A 20,359-nucleotide genomic window follows, 5' to 3' on the forward strand; every position below is an offset into this window, starting at 1 on the left:
ATTGAACATCAAACAGGGCTCTCAGTCAAGTGAAGCATTCACGCCCAATGAATGGCTGCCTTGTAGATTTATTTTCAGTAAGAGGAGAATGTGGCAGTCTGTGTCTGACAATGGAAAAATCTCTCATCTGGTTTTGCGATCCAGTTACAGAGCACACAAAACGGCCTCTGGTTCTATATAACTGTTTGGGGTCCTGAGTGTTGCAAGCTGTAATTATGCATTTTAGTTTCCCTCTTTTTTCTTTTCTTTTTAAACCATTGTAAAAGAGCAAAGAAAAGAAAAGAAAAGAAAAGAAAAGAAAAGAAAAGAAAAGAAAAGAAAAGAAAAGAAAAGAAAAGAAAAGAAAAGATGTAGCTCATTATATGTGCCTTGCAATTACAGGGGAACTTGCAGGCACCACCCACATTCTAAATATAGAAGCCATGAAGCCTCGATTAAGCTTCTACTCCATAGCCAGAACATACTGCTCTGTGTTACACAGGCAGATGATAATTCAGCACCAAGTAAGCTTTAAGAATCAAGTTCCTTTCAAGATTAATTAAAATTATGCCATGGCAAACCATAATACAGTGGTACCCTGGTTCTCAAATGCTTTGGTATTCAAACAACTTGGAACCCAAACACTGCAAACCCAGAAGTAAGTGTTCCAGTTTGTGAACTTTTTCCAGAAGCCAAACATATTCTGTTTTGAGTGTTATGCTGAGGTCTGTCTGTTTTTGCTATTTATTTTGCGTTTTTGTTTCGTGGCTCTTCTTGGTTTTGGTTTTATGACTGTGTGGAACCCAGTTCAGTTACTGATGGATTGTGTGACTGCAGTACATTATTGCTTTCATTTTATGGATCAATGGTCTCGTTAGGTAGCAAAATCCATGTTAAATTGTTGTTTTAGGGGTTGTTTTTAAAAGTCTGGAATGGATTAATCCATTTTGCATTACTTTCTATGGGAAAGCACGCCTTGGTTTTGGAACGCTCTGGTTTTGGAACGGGTTAAGTTTGAGAACCAAGGTACCACTGTATGGTTAAAAGAAGCTCTTGGGTATCACCCTCATTTTGCTTTATTTACATGATGAATGGATAGACTGTCCATAATCTATCTGTTTTAAAAGTGAAAATTACAGGTAAATGTCTTCTTCTTCTTTGGCAATCACTCACAGCCAAGTAAGATTGTCTTCCCTAAACACAGTTTTAACATGAGTCCGTAAGTGACGGTGGATCCAATTCTGGATCCACACATCCTTCCACAGTGGGGACATTGGTTTCCGGGCGGGAGTTGATCATGGTGTGGATTTGCCAAGCGTGCCTTCCTCTTAGCACGTTTCTCCCTTGCGTTCTGAGTTCGAGTGTCTTCAAAGCCCATGACAACTTTGGTCAAGGCTGTTCTCTTGCTTTGGAAGATGATCATCAGGCATCTGCACAACATGATCAGTCCAGCGAAGTTGATGTTGAAGAATCATTGCTTCAACACTGGTGTGCCCAGGCCTGCAGTCTACATTCCATTTTTTCTGCTATGTTTTTACAAAAGCTTTCTTTCTCTCTTTAGACAGAATTCTGTAGACAACTGAAAATTAAATTACCGTATATACTCAAGTATAAGTATATAACCCAAATATAAGCCGAGGCACCTAATTTTACCACAAAAAACTGGGAAAACTTATTGACTCGAGTAGCAGGGGGTTGGACTCGATGGCCCTTGTGGTCTCTTCCAACTCTATGATTCTATGAGTATATGCCAGTTCACCACACCACAATAAAAATGTGCTGAAAAAGTAGGCTTATACTTGAGTATATACAGTATGCATTTCACATTGGGTATGAGGGAGTTGGGTATGTTTAGCCTGGAAATGAGTTTGAGAGGAGATACGAGAGACATCTTCAAATATCGAAAGGACTGTCACATGGAAGAGGGAGCAAACTTGCCTTCTCCTGCTCTGGTGGGTGGGACCCGAAACAATGGATTCAAGTTACAAGACATGAGATTCTGGCTAAACATCAGGAAAAGCTTTCTGGCAATAAGAGCTGTTTGACAGTGGAATGGGTTCCCTAAAGAGGCTGTGGACTCTGCTTCTTTGAAGGTTTTTAAGCAGAGATTGGATGACCATCAGTCAAGGATCCTTTAGCTAAGATTCTTGTGTTGCAAGGGGTTGGACTAGATAACCCTTGTCCATCTCTACAATTCCATGATTTAGGTCTTGAGTATAAAATGCGAACCCATCTGCATAAATTCCGTCCAAATACCGGTATTTTGAATCATCTCTTCATGTCTGTCACATGTTGTTGTTTTTCCCAACACCTAAAAAATACTCCTCTGCATGGATATTCATTGTCAGTTACCATCCATTAAATCACTTCCAATATATATCTAAATTAATTTCAATTATTAGTCAGTTGCTCATGAATAGGATGCCTAAGTTTAATATTTGCTGCCCACCAAGTCTGTTAAAGTAATGGGAGAAAAGAGTCAGGATCTCACCCACATGCAAGAAACATTTTCAGTATTTGAGATTTTTGCTAAGAAATACCATGAAAAAACAATTTAGCCCTCATTTCCCCTCCTGTGTCAGAATCAGTACACTGAAAAGAAAGGCGCTTTTTTTAAAAAAAGGTCACTATGTGTTCTTAAATCTTTATTAAGTATCAAATTTTCTCCAATGTAAGTTACATCCCAGTTGTTAAGTCTGAATAAAGAAGACAAACCCTTATATACAAGTTGTTAGACTTTAGCTTAACAGATATAGTACCTTCTCAAAATTAGATTTCTTTTAAACTTTTATAAACAAAGCATAAAAACGAAGATCAGTACCAAATAAAGCATTTTTAAAACAAATATATAACTTTAGAAATGACTTTCAGAATGCTAAAGTGAATAACTGGAGATTCCTTGAATGCTGCTAACGTCCCACTCTGCCTGAGGCTCCTTTAGACCATTTCTCGGTTTCTACGAATAGCACAGCAAAGGATCATGCTGAAAATCATACCGAAGATCTAAAAAAAAGAAAGACACACAATTGGCAAAGTTTCTCCATGAAGAATACCACGAAGGAGATAAGTGAATTAAATAATTTTGGTTTAGGCTTAAAACTGCAATGGTTCAAAGCTAGCGATTCTTTGGAAAGCAGTTCACTGCTCAATTTCTGAAGTGCCCTCAGTCCCCCCATCTTGCAGGAGAGTAGGTCACACCAGCCACTGAGCTTCACAGTGTTTGCCACGGCTGGTTTTCTCTCAGCAGGCTTCCCACCGCTGGGCAATTGGGCCTGTTGACGGCTTTTACATGTAAGGGCCTTTTCAGTAGTGGCACCCGCCCTGTGGAACACCCTCCCATCAAATGTCAAAGAGATAAACAACTATCTAACGTTTAGAAGACCTCTGAAGGCAGCCCTGTTTAGGGAAGTTTTTAATGACTGGTGTTTTACAGTGGTACCTCGGGTTAAGTATTTAATTCATTCCGGAGGTCCGTACTTAACCTGAAACTGTTCTTAACCTGAAGCACCACTTTAGCTAATGGGGCCTCCCACTGCCGCCGCGCCGCCGGAGCATGATTTCTGTTCTCATCCTGAAGCAAAGTTCTTAACGTGAAGCATTATTTCTGGGTTAGCGGAGTCTGTAATCTGAAGTGTATGTAACCTGAAGCGTATGTAACCCGAGGTACCACTGCATTGTATTTTAAATCCTTATTGGAAGCCGGCCAGAGTGGCTGGGGAAATGCAGCCAGATGGGCGGGGTATGAATAATTAAATAGCATTATTATTATTATTATTATTATTATTATTATTATTATTATTATTTTCTTACAAAGAACGCCATGCTTGGCATTATGCAACATGCAGCTATATGCCAACCTTATGGAAAATACTGATACTTACCATCACCACACCAACACCAATGCCGACTGCCCCAATCACATTCAGCTTTTTGGTGAAGACTTCCTCAATAACTGTAGGGCATGCCTGGAAGAAAAACCAAGCCTTCACCTTGTGTACTCTTATACATTAGGGTTACCAGACGTCCCCGGTTCCTGGGGACAGTCCCCGGATTTGCAAATGTGTCCCCGGGAAACATGGCAGCGGCAGCCTCAGCAGTTGTGCAAAACATATCATATGAGGACTTCCGGTGAGGAAAAATGGTGGGTGCCATGGCAGCGAGCAGCTTCTGAAGCCAGCCAGAGCCAACTGCGCTACCAGGCTGGCTGCCACGGCTCAAGGGGAACCAGGGATGTCCGGTGGTACAGATCTCCTGCCCCCTGCCCCCTTTGTTTTGACTGATGGGGGAGGCTCAGAAGTTCTGGGTGGCCGGCCGTTGCCCAGTTTTTTTAAAAAAAAACTCTGCACATTTATGTTTCACAGGGTGCGAAAGAAGGGCTTTGCACCTTTATACAATATGCATGTGTGCTTGGGCCCAGGGTCTTTTGCCTCACCATCCCCACTACTGACTCCCTGTTGCTACTCAGCTTCAAAAAAATAATAAAAAAGGGTCTCCGGATTCATTGGAAAAAAAATCTGGTAACCATATTATACATGCAAGCACCAAAGAGATGGAATTTGCCATATTATGCTGAGATTTAGTAACACGAAGCATGTCCCTATCTGTGGCACAACGACATACCTGTAGCTGAATGGTTTCAAGGACACCGCTCTGTTTGGGACAAGTGTCTTCAATTGCTGCCTCAATAGCCCCTGTGAGGCCACAGCAGTTCAGCTAGAGCAGAGAGAAAAGTTACATTTCAGTTGTGTTTCAAAATACGGATGAAACATACAAGTCAACAGATCTGGGTAAATTATCAGTTTGAAGGACTTTGCTGAAATAAGATCTTTGGAGATTATTCGAAAACGTGCCTTTAGAAAAACCTACAAACCATGGAAGCCTCCTGTGCAGTAAAACTCTAAAACTTAGTATAGTTATGCTCTTGCCCAGATTCGGCCAAAGAACAACCGCATGTAGATTCACACTTCCATGCAAGTCATCAATATGAACGTGCACTGGAAACACCCCACCCCACCAGCAGGGACCTGGATGAAGAAACTAGAAGCTGCAGGTGGAAAACTGTCTCACAGCTAAATACAAAGACAGGGAGACCAGGGTGCCTGAGGCAATTGGGCGAAAATTCCCAGAGGAACTTCTCAGAGCACCAGGACTGATCCGGCCAGCGTCTGGACCCTCAGCTGAGCTTGAAGAATCAGATGCCTGCCATCACACACCAACAGTCCAGCAGTACTGGGAGCACACCTGCCGGGAGGCTGTGGAACAAAGGAGGAGGAAGGCCTGTCTTCAGGCCAAAGGGGCTGGCCTTTTATGGTTCTGAAACAGTCTCTAGGGGGTGAAGCCTGGAGGAGGTAAAGCTAAAGGGACTCCTGACCATTAGGTCCAGTCGTGGCCGACTCTGGGGTTGTGGCGCTCATCTCGCTTTATTGACCGAGGGAGCCGGCGTACAGCTTCCAGGTCATGTGTCCAGCATGACTGAGCTGCTTCTGGTGAATCAGAGCAGCACACGGAAACACCATTTTACCTTCCCACTGGAAATAGTAGACCTATTTATCTACTTGCACTTTGACGTGCTTTCGAACTGCTAGGTTGGCAGGAGCAGGGACCGAGCAACGAGAGCTCACCCGTCACGGGGATTTGAACCGCCGACCTTCTGATCGGCAAGTCCTAGGCTCTGTGGTTTAATCCAGAGTGCCACCCGCGTCCCCCTGGAGGAAGTAGTCTGGGGTTAAAGGCATGAAAGGCCTGCCTGCTCCCCAAGTTGGTCAGAACAAGCTGCTTACTTGGAGCTATCCATGGTCCAGCAACCTTTGAGCAGCCTTGCGCTGGACCGGAACACAACACATCCAGACTACAATGAGCCCAAGTGGTCTAGGTGGGAGCGACTGATGGTCATTCAAAGAAACAAAAATGCAAATAGCACCCCTTTCACATTAAAGGTCAAAGACCCCTGGCAGTTAAGTCCAGTCGTGAACGACTCTGGGGTTGCAGTGCTCATCTCGCTTTATTGGCCGAGGGAGCCGGCGTACAGCTTCCAGGTCATGTGGCCAGCAGGACTAAGCCACTTCTGGCGAACCAGAGCAGCACACGGAAATGCCATTTACCTTCCCGCCAGAGCGGCACCTATTTATCTACTTGGACTTGATGTGCTTTCGAATTGCTAGGTGGGCAGGAGCAGGGACCGAGCAACGGGAGCTCACCCCATTGCGGGGATGCGAACCACCGACCTTCCAATCGGCAAGCCCAAGAGGCTAAGTGGTTTAGACCACAGTGCTACCCGCGTCCCAGATTAAGCTGTTGCAAATTGGGACTCCTGGCTTTCATTCCTAGCACTTGCTGGCTCAATAGAGATGTGATGTTTTTCAATCTCTTAGGCATGGTTAAGCGATTTGGAAACTCCCCCACCCCACCCCACAAACTCACAAGCGCCTCCTCCCCTCGTCCACTTCAATTCCCCTCCAACTACGGACAGTGTTTGTGACGGATGCAACTTGAGCACCAACCACGGTCGCTTTTAAACACGTTCGGTGAGGATGTTAACATCAACTATAGCTAGCACTTGTCTGGGAGGGGAAAATACCAACAGCCCCATCATGGATAAGTGCTCTGGACCGGTTACAGAAGCAAAGAAAAAAATAGTTGAGATCTGATCTGGCTTACCGCAGCCTGAATGGCTCTCAGCGTTTCTTTGGTGGCAGGTTCCCTTCTTTTGTCGTATACTGATTTGTAAAAGTCCTGCACCTCCTTAACAATCTAAAAACACAAACAACATAATAATTTACCCCAATAATGATGATAGTGGTTACATTAACCTTTTTGCTTAAAAAGGAGAAGCTGGAATATGCTGTCTACGACATGACTGCTGAAGTCCTTCAGGCTAATCTATCAAACACTCCTTGCCCTCCCCGCAAATCTAACTTGGCCATATCTAGGGGCTTAATGTCTACAGAGGGGCAGGAAAGGAGGACAATAGGTGACTAGTACTTCTGTAGCTTTGAATTCTCAATTGGGGTTAAAGCAGAACACCGTGGTTGTATCTAGGTCTAAGTGGTGTGTACTGCATCAATCAGATGTGAGGGGTGGGGAGGCAGCCCCTATTCTACCAAAAAGGAATGCTTGGAATAAGGAAATATAACGTATGCCTTGTGCTATCTTAAAGACTGACAGGTTTATTATTGGTTGTCAGACTCGATTTGGGGGACACAGTTTTGTCTTGGTTCCAGTCCTTTCTGGCCAGGACAGAGCCTGTTGGTGGTGCTAGTGGACTGCTGCTGTATCTCATGGCCTTCTGCTTATGGGGTGCCTCAAGTTCTATTCTGTCCCCCTCAGTAATTCTTATTACTACTACACTACTACTATTACTACAACAACTACAGCCCCCATAGTAAACCACTGGGGAAAATCACCTGGAGGTTTCAGCTGCCAAGTCCCGAGAATACTGGTGACCCAAAACTCTACTTCAAGTTTCTATCTGCTAATCCTGAGCAGATATTTGGATGTATAATTCTGTTATAATTCTAGATGGCATATAAAATCAACTTTAAAAATATGTCTGCCTTACCTTTTCCTTGTTTGAAAATCCCAAGATGGCGGCAGCTACTTCAAGGGCAAAAATCACAAGAAGGAAGGTAAAAAACTAGAGGCAAAGGAGACGAGAGACATTTTGAGTAAGGTCATGGCTGAACAATGGTTTATAAAACCATGAGACAGTAATACTTAACAAGTCTATAGATAGGGCTTTAGAATGCTCTGCGTGCTTCGTAAACTTTATCTCCGTTACCATATCACAGTCACCTTCCAAGGCAAGATAGCAGGCTAAGTGTAGCAGCTCATGTAAGACCACTGAGGACATTGGAGGAGACATAGGAACTAATGGCTTCCTAGCTCACACTTGCGCAGCCCAATCCTCCGCAGCCAGAAGTTCCACTTTGTTCAACAGCACTTACACATGCATGCTTAGGATTATTGTGATAAATGCGTATAAAGTGCTTTGACTCGGTTGAAAAATTCTCAGCGCAAAAACAGAGGTTTCTTCTCTTACCTAATGAGCATGTTATTGCTAAACACATCTCTGAACCCTAAGTGACGTTTCCCCAATATAGTAAGCCTGTCACTTATGCAGGGGTTACCGTACTTTTCTGTGTATTAGTCGGGGTTTCCCCTCGAGAAAAAAAATAACGTTAAGAAATGGGGGGTGGGTGTCTTATACATGGCCAGTGCATTTTGCTGAGTTGGGATTTGTTGGTCTGTGGTGTCATTGATGGTTTTGACAAATTCTGGTGCCTATTTGCTTTTGCTGCAGTAATAATACGTGTGCCTTTTTTTTTTTTCATCGAGGAAGGAACAGCTGATAGGCGGCTTTTGCTGTGTGTGGGTGGCAGCACTGCTCTGACAGGTGAGTGATTTTCGGCAATCTCCCCCCTAAAAAAAAAAGCTTAACAGCTCTGGGCAACCTCCCCCCATTTTCTTCAGTTTGAGTCTCCCAAAGTAGGGGTCATCTTATACATGGGAGCGTGCTATACACAGAAAAATACGGTCTGCTCCGGGGGTCGTGCCTAAAGCCAAAATCGCATATCGTCAAAACACATTGGGTTCAATAGCAGGTGGGATTGCCAAAGTCATTTTCCCCAGTAACCCTGCCCCATATTTTTCCTTTTTAAAGTCAACACACCTAAAGCTGAATGTGCGCAAATTAAATGTGCAATAAATTGCGGGCTTACTGCATTGCATTTCTCCAAGCACCGTTTGTGAACTCTGTGATCAAATTATAGCCAAGTATCCATTTGCACACCCTGCTTTGCTTATTGCACCATACACATACAGCAACCAACGGAATGGCGTCACTTCTGTTTCCGTATCTGGGAATTCCAAAAAGTAAGGCCATGCACTGAGAAGCCTCGAGCCTCAGAGACTTGGAGCTGTGCTCCACATGGGTAGTAAAGGTAACAGGACCCCTGACCATTAGGTCCAGTCGTGGCCGACTCTGGGGTTGCGGCGCTCATCTCGCTTTATTGGCCGAGGGAGCTGGCGTACAGCTTCCGGGTCATGTGGCCAGCATGACTAAGCCACTTCTGGCGAACCAGAGCAGCGCACAGAAACACCATTTAACTTCCCGCCGGAGTGGTACCTATTTATCTACTTGCACTTTGATGTGCTTTCGAACTGCTAGGTTGGCAGGAGCAGGGACCGAGCAAGGGGAGCTCACCCCGTGGCGGGGATTCAAACCGCTGACCTTCTGATCAGCAAGTCCTAGGCTCTGTGGTTTAACCCACAGCGCCACCCGCGTCCCGCTCCACATGGGTACTTACTGGGAAATTCCATGGGCTGCACCCAAAGCCTTAAATGGGTGTTCTAAATCACAGAAGCCCATAGAAAGGAGGACGAATTAGGGAGTGGAAATAATTCAAAGGCAAATTATATCAAGACTTCCCAGAAGGAAGTAGATTTTAATCCCCGGCACCTCCAATTAAAAGGGATCCTCAGGTAGCAAAACTAGGAAAGCCTTCTTGGAGAACTTTTACTGGATGAAGTAGGGAGCACTGGGCTCGAGGTATAACCACACAGGGGTCAGAAACCTTTTTCAGCCATGGGCCGGTCCACCGTCCCTCAGACCATGTAGTGGGCCGGACTATATTTTTGGAAAAGAAATGAACGAATTCCTATGCCCTACAAATAACCCAGAGATGCATTTTAAATAAAAGGACACATTTGACTCATGTAAAAACACGCTGATTCCCGGACTGTCTGCGGGCCGGATTTTGAAGGTGACTGGGCCGCATCCGGCCCATGGGCCTTAGGTTGCCTTCCCCTGGCTCTAACGTGAATGAGTTTCACCACATGTAGGAGGATCCAGTTCTGTGACATAAACATTGAAATCTACCGTATTTTTCGCCCCATAGGGCGCACCGCCCCATAGGACGCACCTAGTTATTTTTTGGGGGGGAGGGAATAAAGAAAAAAAAAAATTTCCCCCGCAGGCACGGGGCTGGCGCGGGGGAAGCCGGAGCTTCCCCCGACCCCAGCCCCGAGAACAGCCTGCTATCCGCAAGCCTAGGGAGCCCGGCGGGAAGTCGCGCCGGTCTCCCCAAGCTTGCGGAGAGCTGTGTGAAGCCCGGGCGCGCGCTTCCGCACGCCCCAGGCTTCGGAATGCAGGCAGCTCTGCGCAACCCTCGGGAGACCGGCGCAATTTCGCGCCAGGCTCCTGAGGGCTGCGCAGAGCTTCCTGAAGCCTGGAGAGCGAGAGGGGTCGGTGCACACCGACCCCTCTCGCTCTCCAGGCTTCAGCGAAAGCCTGCATTTGCCCCATAGGACGCACACACATTTCCCTTCATTTTTGCAGGGGGAAAAGTGTGTCCTATAGGGCAAAAAATACGGTAACTTGTGTTGGCAACTTTTGCACAGTGTGCATTCTAGGAGGAGTTTATGTGCACTGTGAAGGAAAGTACTTCCTTTTGAAAACAGGATCCAGAAAGAATTCAGCAGACATGAAAGCGGTATAGCCTTCTTCCTACCGTAGAATCTAATGCCATACTTACCAAACCAAGCATGCACTGGGACTCCTGTATCGCTCCACAGCATCCCAAGAAACCAACCAGCATTATGAGGGCACCAGCTCCAATTAGAACGTAAACCCCTGGAGGAAGAGGGATTTTTAAAAATCAAAACAGAGAAGATTTATTCTCAACTAAAACTTCACATTTTCCAAGTTTGAACAACATGAAGGCTACCAGCTACACTGCCACTACTATGTATGTATTACATTTATAAACCACTTTTTCTCCCAAGGACCTCAAGGTTGTGTACACTAACACCATTACTGTTGTTTCTTTAAAAAGAAAACACTACTAGCAGTGTTTCAGAAGAAGTTTCTATAAAAATGGGTTTTTGGTGGCGAGTACAGAGGATGGGGGGAAGGCTATTTTGTCTATTCCCATAAAATAAATCAGTCGCTTTTCTTATCACCAGAAAAGGTTTACAACAGTCCTTTTTAAGAGTATTTCCCTCCTGACTAGAGATTCCCTCCTGACCCATCAAAGCTTATTTATCAGTTGTGCAAACCTTAATAATCCAGCTTCTGGACTCATCAAGACCCCAATTGCATCTGCAAATGTCTGCAAGCAGCCAGCACCTTCAACTCCTGTAGTCGGCCAGACAAAATGGCCATTCTCAGCCAATTGCCTTTAGATGACCACTTTACCCATAAAGAAAGATCTTTGCAATATATGTTGTGGAGGGCTGCCCTCAACACTTCTGCATCACGGTACCTCTGTCCTCCTCCTAAGGAATCCATAAAATCCTCCAATTTTATTATCGGCTTCAGCACTGAACTATCAGTGTGAGAGACAACCTTTCCCCTCGTGCATGACCTGTAGGAAGATGGCTTTCCAACATCTTCCCACAATGCTTGAGGCCATATGAGAAAGTTACAACTGGCGAACCATTAGTGCAATTCAAAGATGGCCTATAAGGCAGAGAATGTTTAAGGAATGTCAGAAGGTTGTTGGAATGAGGTAATGTGCTCTTAGCAGAAATGATATAAGGATTAGGTTAAAATTGACTTCTTAATTTGTGAAAGACGTGAAGAACAGTATACCAAGATAAATTATTAGAATAAAAACAAACTTGGAATGATTTGCTGAAACATCTAATTGAACTAGAATACAAAAAAGGGAGGTGTGAGGAGGTCAAGGAAATAAGCAGATGAAAAATAAGTTATGGGAAGGTTTGGTTTGGTTTCGGTTCGTATTTTTCTGTGTTGTTTTTCTTTCTTTTTTCTTTATTTTTTGTCTGTTTGTATTTATTGTGATGTATTGCTTTGTTTTTTCATGCCTAATTTAGTGTTTTCTTTTTGTAATCTTTAAAATTGGAATAAATATTATTATTTTTTTTAAAAGAGAATACCATCCATGTCTATGGACCATGGCATAAAATCCAGACTGACTGCAATTCCAAAACACAAGAGGTTTAGCTGATGACATGTACATGGGGAAGAAGAAGAAGAAGAAGAAGAAGCCGCCCAGCAGTTGAAACTTCTGCCAGACAAGGACTAGGAAACCAGTAACACCTTCATGGGGTTTGGATGGAATATATAACCATTAATAACTTTGCCAGTGTGTCAGTGGTCTGGGGATTAGCTGAGGAAAAAACTGGCACTGGTTGGTACATTGGGAGGGGAGGAAGCAAGGGAGAAAATCCCACAGACTTCTTTGTCCACAAATCCAATGTTCCTACAGTGGGACTGTCAAAAGAAAGGAAGGATAGCAATTCCCCTTTCTTCAAGGCATAGCACTGCATAGCAATCTAAGACCAGGATTCCATGCCTGGGATCATCCCCGCCCCAAAGGCTGCTTTTCTGGGAAAAACTAAAGATCAAAACAGTACAAAATATAATAATTATTTCACTATATTAATATTAAAGGTCTTTCCCAAGAGTGGCTTGGCTTGCTTTGTGCTAGCATCTCTTAAGGTGTATCCTTAGCGGTGATCATGAGATATCAAAGTATCCAATTTTCTGCCAAGTGGTGGCATATCTACACAATTTCAGATTTCCAGCTAGATTAGAAGTGCCATATCCTTTTTTAGGGTGCACACTAGAGCCCCGTTTCCAGCTGGAAGATATATTTTTGTACATTTTTAGAGACCAAGGAATCTGAGATGGCACATATAAAAAAATTCACTTTGTCAAGGGCAAGGAAATACCCTAATAATTTTGGTAACTGTGTGAACAGGTCATTCTGTACTAAGCATCTGTACACATCTTATCATTGGTTTCCTTAGTCACTGTTAATACTTTTAAAAGCAGTGTAGGTATCAAGTGTACTGTTCATACCATTGAGCAATAATTTTACAACATACCTGTATAGAATGTATTGTTATTCTCCTCCTGATCAAAAATATCTTTTGTCTGTTTATCAAATCGAAGCCATAGTCCAATTGCAAGGACTGCCGTTCCTGCAAGCTATGGAGAAAGGGGTGGGGAACAAAAAAAGAGAACATTTTAATTATGCATTTTACCATTTTAGGTGTATAACAAGTCAATTGTGGACAGTCCTCAGGTATTATTGACTTTTTAAATACCCATATGCATTCGACTAATTGGTTTTCAAACTTGTGGTCCTTTGGAAGCTGATATCATGAGAAGGGGTTCCCAGAAAGATTGCTGGTCGTGGCTGCAGTGTTCCCCGGGCAGTGTGGAGAGCACTTAGGGTGAAAACACATGGGTCACCAATTAATATAGTCCCGTGCCCACAGGTTTCACAAAAACAGAGAAGAGTGAAACTGCATTTCTGTTTAAATGGCTGAAGCCATCTGCCAAATTATACTGATCCATGAGCATGCCAATATGTTTACACCTTTCGCAATAAACATGTAGTTTATGTAGAAATAAGAGTTTGTAAGAACGTTAAGTAGAATTCTGCTGGGGTAACAGATATAAGATGTAAGAATTGCCTGTTCTGATTCAAAACAAGAGAGGCCCATCTACTACCATCTACTGTTTTCAAGAGCTGCCAACCAAATGCCCTTGGAATCTCTCAGGCAAGCCATGATCATTTGCTGCAAGTATCAGTACTTGGTCATTATGGCGGAACAGGAATTCTAGAAATCTTGGGTGGCAAATACAGGATCCCAGGATGGTTGTCTTTTTAAAAAGAGGGTTGGAGGCGAAGAAGAGAGAAGAGAAAAATCTTGAAGGGGAGCTGCTCACATATCTTTTGCCTCTCCCCATCCCAAACTCTGAAAAGTTACAGGTTTCTTAAGAGTGTCCTCAAGCTTTCCTAATTCACTGCAAAGTTGTACAATTTGTGTTATGAAGGAGATTATTAAATTCTGGACACAAGACTGCCATTCATTATAATAACAATAAACAACAACAACAACTCTACTACTAAATGTTTTTATACTCATTTCTCCCAAACTGGGATTCTAGGAAAGAATGCCAGCACTTTACAGCTTTCTAAGGTGAGCTTTCGAAGATGTGCATTCTGCTGTTGTGGAACGTCTGGCTGAGCTGGTTGGGCCTCACTGCCACACTGTGATCTGCAAATGCTCTCTAGAATGCACAGCCAGCACAATGTACCTGGCTGTATTTTTCGCCCCATAGGATGCACTTTTTCCCCTCCAAAAATGAAGGGGAAATGTGTGTGCGTCCTGTGGGGTGAATGCAGGCTTTCGCTGAAGCCTGGAGAGCGAGAGGGGTTGGTGCTCTCCAGGCTTCAGGAAGCTATCCGCAAGCCTTGCAAGCCCGGCAGGAGTTCCCACAGGCTCACAAGGCTTGTGGGCAGCAGCCTGCAGCCCGAAGCACGGGGCACCCTCCGGAGGGCGGTGTTCGCAAGCCTTGCGCACCCGGCGGGAGGTCCCGCCGGGCGCACGAGGCTTGGGGCGGCAGCCTGCAGCCCGAAGCACGGGGTGCCCTCTGGAGGGCTCTCCGTGCTTCGGACAGGTGTGCGCAAGGCTTGGGGCTGCAGCCGCGGCTGGGGGGGAGGAATAATTTTTTTTTAATTCATTTCCCCCCAAAAAAACGAGGTGCGTCCTATGGGCCGGTGCGCCCTATAGGACGAAAAATACGGTACATTGCAGAAGCTTGGTAGAATTCCTTCTTTTTGAATGAAGCTTGTAACTAATCTTGTCATTGAGAAACCCCTTAAGTTTTCCAGATGGCAGTTTGAAACCCACAGACCCATCTAGGGTATGGAAGCACCAATGCCAACTCACGGAAGATCCAATTCAAGGACACACTGTTTCATCTCTGAAAGCACAATTATTATTGGGTACAAGGCGTTCCCAGGAGAAGACCATTAAACCACTGCATAAATGGTTTTAAGAGAAGAATTCACAATAACGTGTCCTTGCAACATTTCAGAAATTTATATTTTTATATATATAAAAATTCAATTTACAAATGTGTGTTAATCCATTTTAAGTCTTGGATATATAAAACAGATGTTCATAAATGTACCAAGCAAACACATACAAATATGTGGTAAATCTGAAGAAGTGTGCATGCACATGTAAGCTTATACCAAGAACAAACGTAGTTGGTCTCTAAGGTGCTACTGGACAATTTATTCTTTTATATATTTCAACATACAAATATGTAAACCACATGTCTGAAACCCACAGGAAAGTCCTGAAACCATTTTCTCTCTTCCAAATTGACCTCAAATATTTCTCTGCCTCCCCATTGTCTCTTTGCTCACAAATCCTGTCTCAAGGGCACATTTAAGATGTGAATAGGGTGAGCCTGTGACCTGGATTCAGAAGTTGAGTAGTTATCATAACAAAAGAGTGGCCAGGATGCCCAGGTAATCCAATCAGGTAACCTGTCAGACAGGATAAAAACAAGGCACTCAGATTTCTGTTGTAGTCCACCCCTTCTCTGATGTATTAAGGGGGCGGTCTTGGGCTACACCCCTTCTGTGCTGTAGGTATGATGTATCTGGGGTGGGCAATTTCAAAGTCTATATAAGGGCTTGCACACCTTTGTCTAGGCTCCCTCCCCCCCTTCCTGTGTGTGTGTGGGGGGAGTACCCTGTAGCAACAGCTTTAATAAAGATCAGGCTTACTAGCTGCATTGCTTCTCAGTATTCTCTGGTTGGCCTCTGTTATTTTCTCCTACCAATAGAGAACCTACAAAAGGACCTCTATATGGGCTCTTGGGTACCCCAGAAGGGAAAAGGAGCAGTTTTTTCTCATAACACCTCCAAATTTAGGAACACAGGGAACTACTTTATGCAAGAGACCATTGATACATCTAGCTCATTACTGTGGAGGAGAAATGAAAGTACAAAGCAATTGAAAGTGAAAGAAAGAGAAATGTGTTTATGAGAAATGGTGGGTCCTGCAACTCTGGGCTGGGTGGAATGTAAAGTCTGCATAAACTGAACGCAACAGGCATCCTTCACCAGACCACGTAGGCTCAGGTAGTTTATCTCAAGACGTGATTATCTCCTAGGGGCAAACACACAAACAAGAGGGAGGAAGAGCAGAAGATCTTGTTTTGTGAGTGGAAAATTCCTACTATTCCCATGTGTATCTCTTTGGGTTATGTCACGCTTAGTAGAAATAGGAGTGTGTTTTAGCTGCTGGGTGTCCCATTTGCTTCATTCACATGGTGAGAGCAAGTTGGGAAGCACTGAAAGGTTCTCACAAATGTGTCATTTTACTGACAACGGTTTCTGAAGTTCCATCGGCCACTGCAAACATCCTGGGTTGGGGGCTTGAATCCTGACACTTCCGTAACAGTGACCTGCTACATGTAAAGCAGATTTATACCTGAGCCACAGCCCTTCCCTTTGCAATGGCTTGCTAGACGAGAAATCCAACAAGAAGGTGAAAATGTAACATTTGATATCTCCTCAAACGCTAGTCTTTTCCCAATGGAAGCAGTTCATCCTAGAAAAACCTGTACAGTGGTACCTTGGTTTACAATCATAATGTTGTGGAGGTTCATTTGTAAACCAAAACAGGTTGCAACCCAAGATGCGCTTTCGCCAATGGGGCCTCCCAAAAAAATTTGTTCGTAATCCAAAAAAAAGGGGTTGTAATCCGAAAAAAGGTTGCAAACCGGGACACGCACTTCCGGGTTTGACGTGTTTGTAATCCAAAACGTATGCAAACCAAGGAACCACTGTACAATGAAAGGAAGGCTGTACCCTAGTATACAGAGAAGGTGTCAGATTCAAGCCAGTGTTTGAAATTTGTCAGGCACATTTTGCACCTGGCTACCAAGTGAAGTTGCCTGGCACCAGGATGGTGACTGGCATCTACACCATCTCAAGATGCAAGCCTGGGGATTCTTTAATCTCGACTGTTTTCACACGCTAGCAACACATCCTATAGAATTCTGTTATATTTTATCTGCACAATCAGAATATTTCAGGAACCAAAAAGTCGTACAGTAGTACCTCGTTTTGCGTCCGGGATCCCTTCCAGAGCCCCAGTTGCTGGCCGAAAAGGATGCTGGAAAAAGCGCCGTGTCTGCGCGCGCACACAGAGAGGTTTGCGCTTCTGCACATGTGTGATTTAGTGCTTCTGTGCATGTGCAAGCGGCGAACCCGGAAGTAACCCATTCCGGTACTTTCAGGTTTGCAGCGGACGTTCGACGGAACGGGCGCTTGACGAGGCGGACGCTAGATGTGGTACCACTGTATTGAAAAATATGACTTTCGTCTATTTCTTTTATCTCGCATTTAATTGCATTATGATCCGAAAGTATCTTTGGTTGAATTTCAATTTTTATAACTCTAGGTACTAATTCGCTGGATGTCCAACATAGTCTACTCTTGCAGCTGATCGATTTGGTTCTGAAAAATGAGTAAATTGTTTTTCTAATATGACTTGCAAGCCATCTGCCCCTCTAATGGACACGGCAGCCCTGGTTTAAGGAGGCATTTGACATCTAGCTTATATATCTGAGTTTCTAACATTGACTCAATCCCTGGCATTACCAGTTCAAGAGGGAATGATGGACTTACTTTTAATTGTGTTTATTTTTTTCTGTACTGTGTATTTTGTATTTTTTTCTTTATTTTTTATCTTTTTCTTACCTTTGTAACCTTTTTTGAAATTTCAATAAATATTATATATAAAGAAACACAAAAGCAACACAACACACAAACAGAGCCAATCCTTTAATTCTGTCAAGGTTTCTTTTGTAGCTTGAAAACACCTCTGATTACGATTACGATATCTTTATTGTCATTGTCCCTTGCAGAACATTGAAATTGAAAAACTACTTAAAACTACCACAAAACTACATAAACTACCACAAAACTACATAAAAACTACATAAAACTACTACAAAACTACATAAAACATTCAAAACCCCCTAAAACCTCTAAAACCCCATTTTAAAATACACTATACTACAGAGACCCCTTATGCTGCGTTTAGAACCAGAATTGCATTTACGTAGAAACTGTTTCTCAGGTGGCTAGTCCTGGCCTTTATAACCCTATACCTTCTTCCAGAAGGCAGAAGTTGAAAGAGATCATTTCCGGGGTGCGCACTATCCTGCGCTATCTCTGCCACTTTCTTATGGCACCTGGCAGCATAGATTTGATCCAAGGTGGGAAGAGTGCACCCAATTATTCTCTCTGCAGTCTTTACAACCCTGGATAGCATTGTTTTTTCCCTGGCCATGCAGCTCCCAAACCACACACACAGACCATAAGTTAGTACGCTCTCCACGGTGCAATGGTAAAATGCCATCAACAGGTCCTTTGAGAGATTGTTTTTCCGGAGGATTCTCAGAAAATGTAACCTCTTCTGTTGTGGATCTCACTGAACACTGAAGAGTCACTGCAATATTCTTACACAAGTTATCCGCTGTGAACAGTGCTATATAAACCAGTTTCTCATATTTAAAGTCTCATGTGCATCCTTTGCACTTGTCAGCCTTCATGAAAAGAAGAAGGGCATCAAAAATGCACCAACGTCCTGATATGGAGGTGGTGATTAGCAGCTCTTAAAGGAGATCTCAGCAGCTACATCGAGAGAAGTTTCAAACATTGCCAGTGTAAGAAACTTTACAAGTTTTTCCTTCCCTCTTCTGGTTGTTTGGGAATGCATAGCTCCCCTCTCCTTCACTGTTGCTAGGATAAGTGGATGGCTCTATCAGACCAACACAAAGAGATGCTGCAAGGTATCAAGTAGCTCAATGGCAACATTCTAGTCTAACATCCTCATGTTCCTAAGAGCTACCCAATCATCTGGGCACAGGGCCACAAGGAGGAGGAAACTGGAATCATCTGCTTCCATTTGCAAACTGGAATCATCTGCTTCCATTTGCAAACTGGAATCATCTGCTTCCATTTGCAAACTGGAATCATCTGCTTCCATTTGAAACCATTGAATGAATGTCATTTCATTCAAACTCAGCACAAACTTAGTTCAAAACAAATGCTATAATATAAGGAAAGTGTGAACCAGGTTTCACATGCCCCTGTGTAACATCTGAACCAGGTCAGTGTGCTGTGGCATGAAGTTTTCATTGACAACACTTTATTGTATTACGAACAATTCTTAAGAAGCGATCCACAGCTATCTTGGTGGGGCGGGTAAGTTCCTGGTGTGTTTAACCACAACTTGGAAAACAGGATAACATCTTCCCTGTAGACAACACCCTCCCCTTCTGAAGCACACGTTTCTCCTACTGCTTCTGGCTACAACTAACCTGGTGTAGACAGTGATATATCACAAAGAATTACTGCATTTCTGAAGAACTGTGGACTGCCTTGCTGGCTTTTGAAGTTACTTTTTAATGTCCATTGGCTACAAACAGTAAAACCTAAGGTGGAAGTAGGAGAGGAGAGAGAAAAAGTGGTACAGTGTTGTGGAGCCTAAGGTCTTAGATGAGACAAGAATCAGAAGATATGATCTGAACTTCTTCTGCAGCACACTTTGTGCATCTGTCTACACAGGGGAGCCACAAGAGGGGAGCCAGAGTGGAGTAGCTTAGCCCTCTTCTTTTCTTCCTCTCTTTGCAAAGCCAAGCTGGCGCAGCAGCCAGGATGAGTATCAACTTAGCAAATTTCTAGCTCTTGTGATTTAGCAGGACAACATAACCCAAAGAACACACATACGTAATTGTCCTTCAATACAGAATCACACTTCCAGTTCAACACGGCTACTGCATACATGTGAAATGGAAGGCTGAATGCATTTTGGCACTCCATGTGCACTTTAGACAAACGATATCCACTCCTGGGAAAGTAAGTTAACTCTCAGTGCGAGGAAAGAGGCGGCAACCTCAGGATGGCAAGACTGCGCACATTAGAACAAACAAGGCACCTCAAGAATGGTCCTAAGAGGCAGAACAGAGATGGCACGTAAGAGTAGATGGTGCATGAAAACACTCCACACGACTCTGCAGATATCATCCACGCAACTCTTGAATAAAAGCAACCCAAGAACAGCAGCTCTGCCTGCCACCCCAAGCCTTAACTTGCACCCACAGTGCAAGTCTAAGCAGGGGAAGAATTGGTTTCTGGCACAGTATGAGAAAAGCTGGCCATGCCTCACAAAGGATAGATGGTGCAATTTATGTTCAGAGGGTGGAAATAACCTTTTCAGTCACAAAGGAGAGAAAAACTACGTGGTGCCACAGAATTCCTAGGAATGGGCCGGGACTGGATTAGAGTTATGCCAGGATATCCGGGCACACAGTAATTTGATGATTGTGTATGGATTTCATAGTTGTAAACTATTTAGGAGCCATTTTGGCATATACCTATAAAATAAATAGATGGTGATGGCACCTAGAGCTTTTGAAATATATATTTCAGACCTGGGCTGCCCAAAAATGTATATTTTTCAAATCCTAGAGCAGGGAAGATTCCTCCATAGCCAGTGGCTAAGGTCCTAAGTCAAAGGCAATTGGCAG

At 43.7% G+C, this 20,359-nt stretch overlaps 1 protein-coding gene across 1 annotated transcript in view; it reads right to left on the bottom strand.

Annotated features, from left to right (window-relative positions):
- Positions 1 to 2,609: 2,609 nt before the first annotated feature.
- The window catches only part of CD9 (CD9 molecule), a 29,963-nt gene continuing 12,213 nt past the window's right edge, over positions 2,610 to 20,359 (bottom strand). The window contains exons 2-8 of the mRNA XM_079975500.1: positions 12,832 to 12,934; positions 10,512 to 10,609; positions 7,538 to 7,612; positions 6,637 to 6,729; positions 4,600 to 4,692; positions 3,861 to 3,944; positions 2,610 to 2,982 (exon numbers count right to left, since the gene is read on the bottom strand). Of these exons, the coding sequence (XP_079831626.1) occupies positions 2,917 to 2,982; positions 3,861 to 3,944; positions 4,600 to 4,692; positions 6,637 to 6,729; positions 7,538 to 7,612; positions 10,512 to 10,609; positions 12,832 to 12,934 (612 nt within the window). The 3' untranslated portion in view covers positions 2,610 to 2,916. The remainder of the gene's footprint in view (positions 2,983 to 3,860; positions 3,945 to 4,599; positions 4,693 to 6,636; positions 6,730 to 7,537; positions 7,613 to 10,511; positions 10,610 to 12,831; positions 12,935 to 20,359) is intronic.

The sequence above is a fragment of the Podarcis cretensis genome (assembly GCF_951804945.1).
Source record: "Podarcis cretensis genome assembly, chromosome: 5".
NCBI lineage: Eukaryota > Metazoa > Chordata > Lepidosauria > Squamata > Lacertidae > Podarcis > Podarcis cretensis.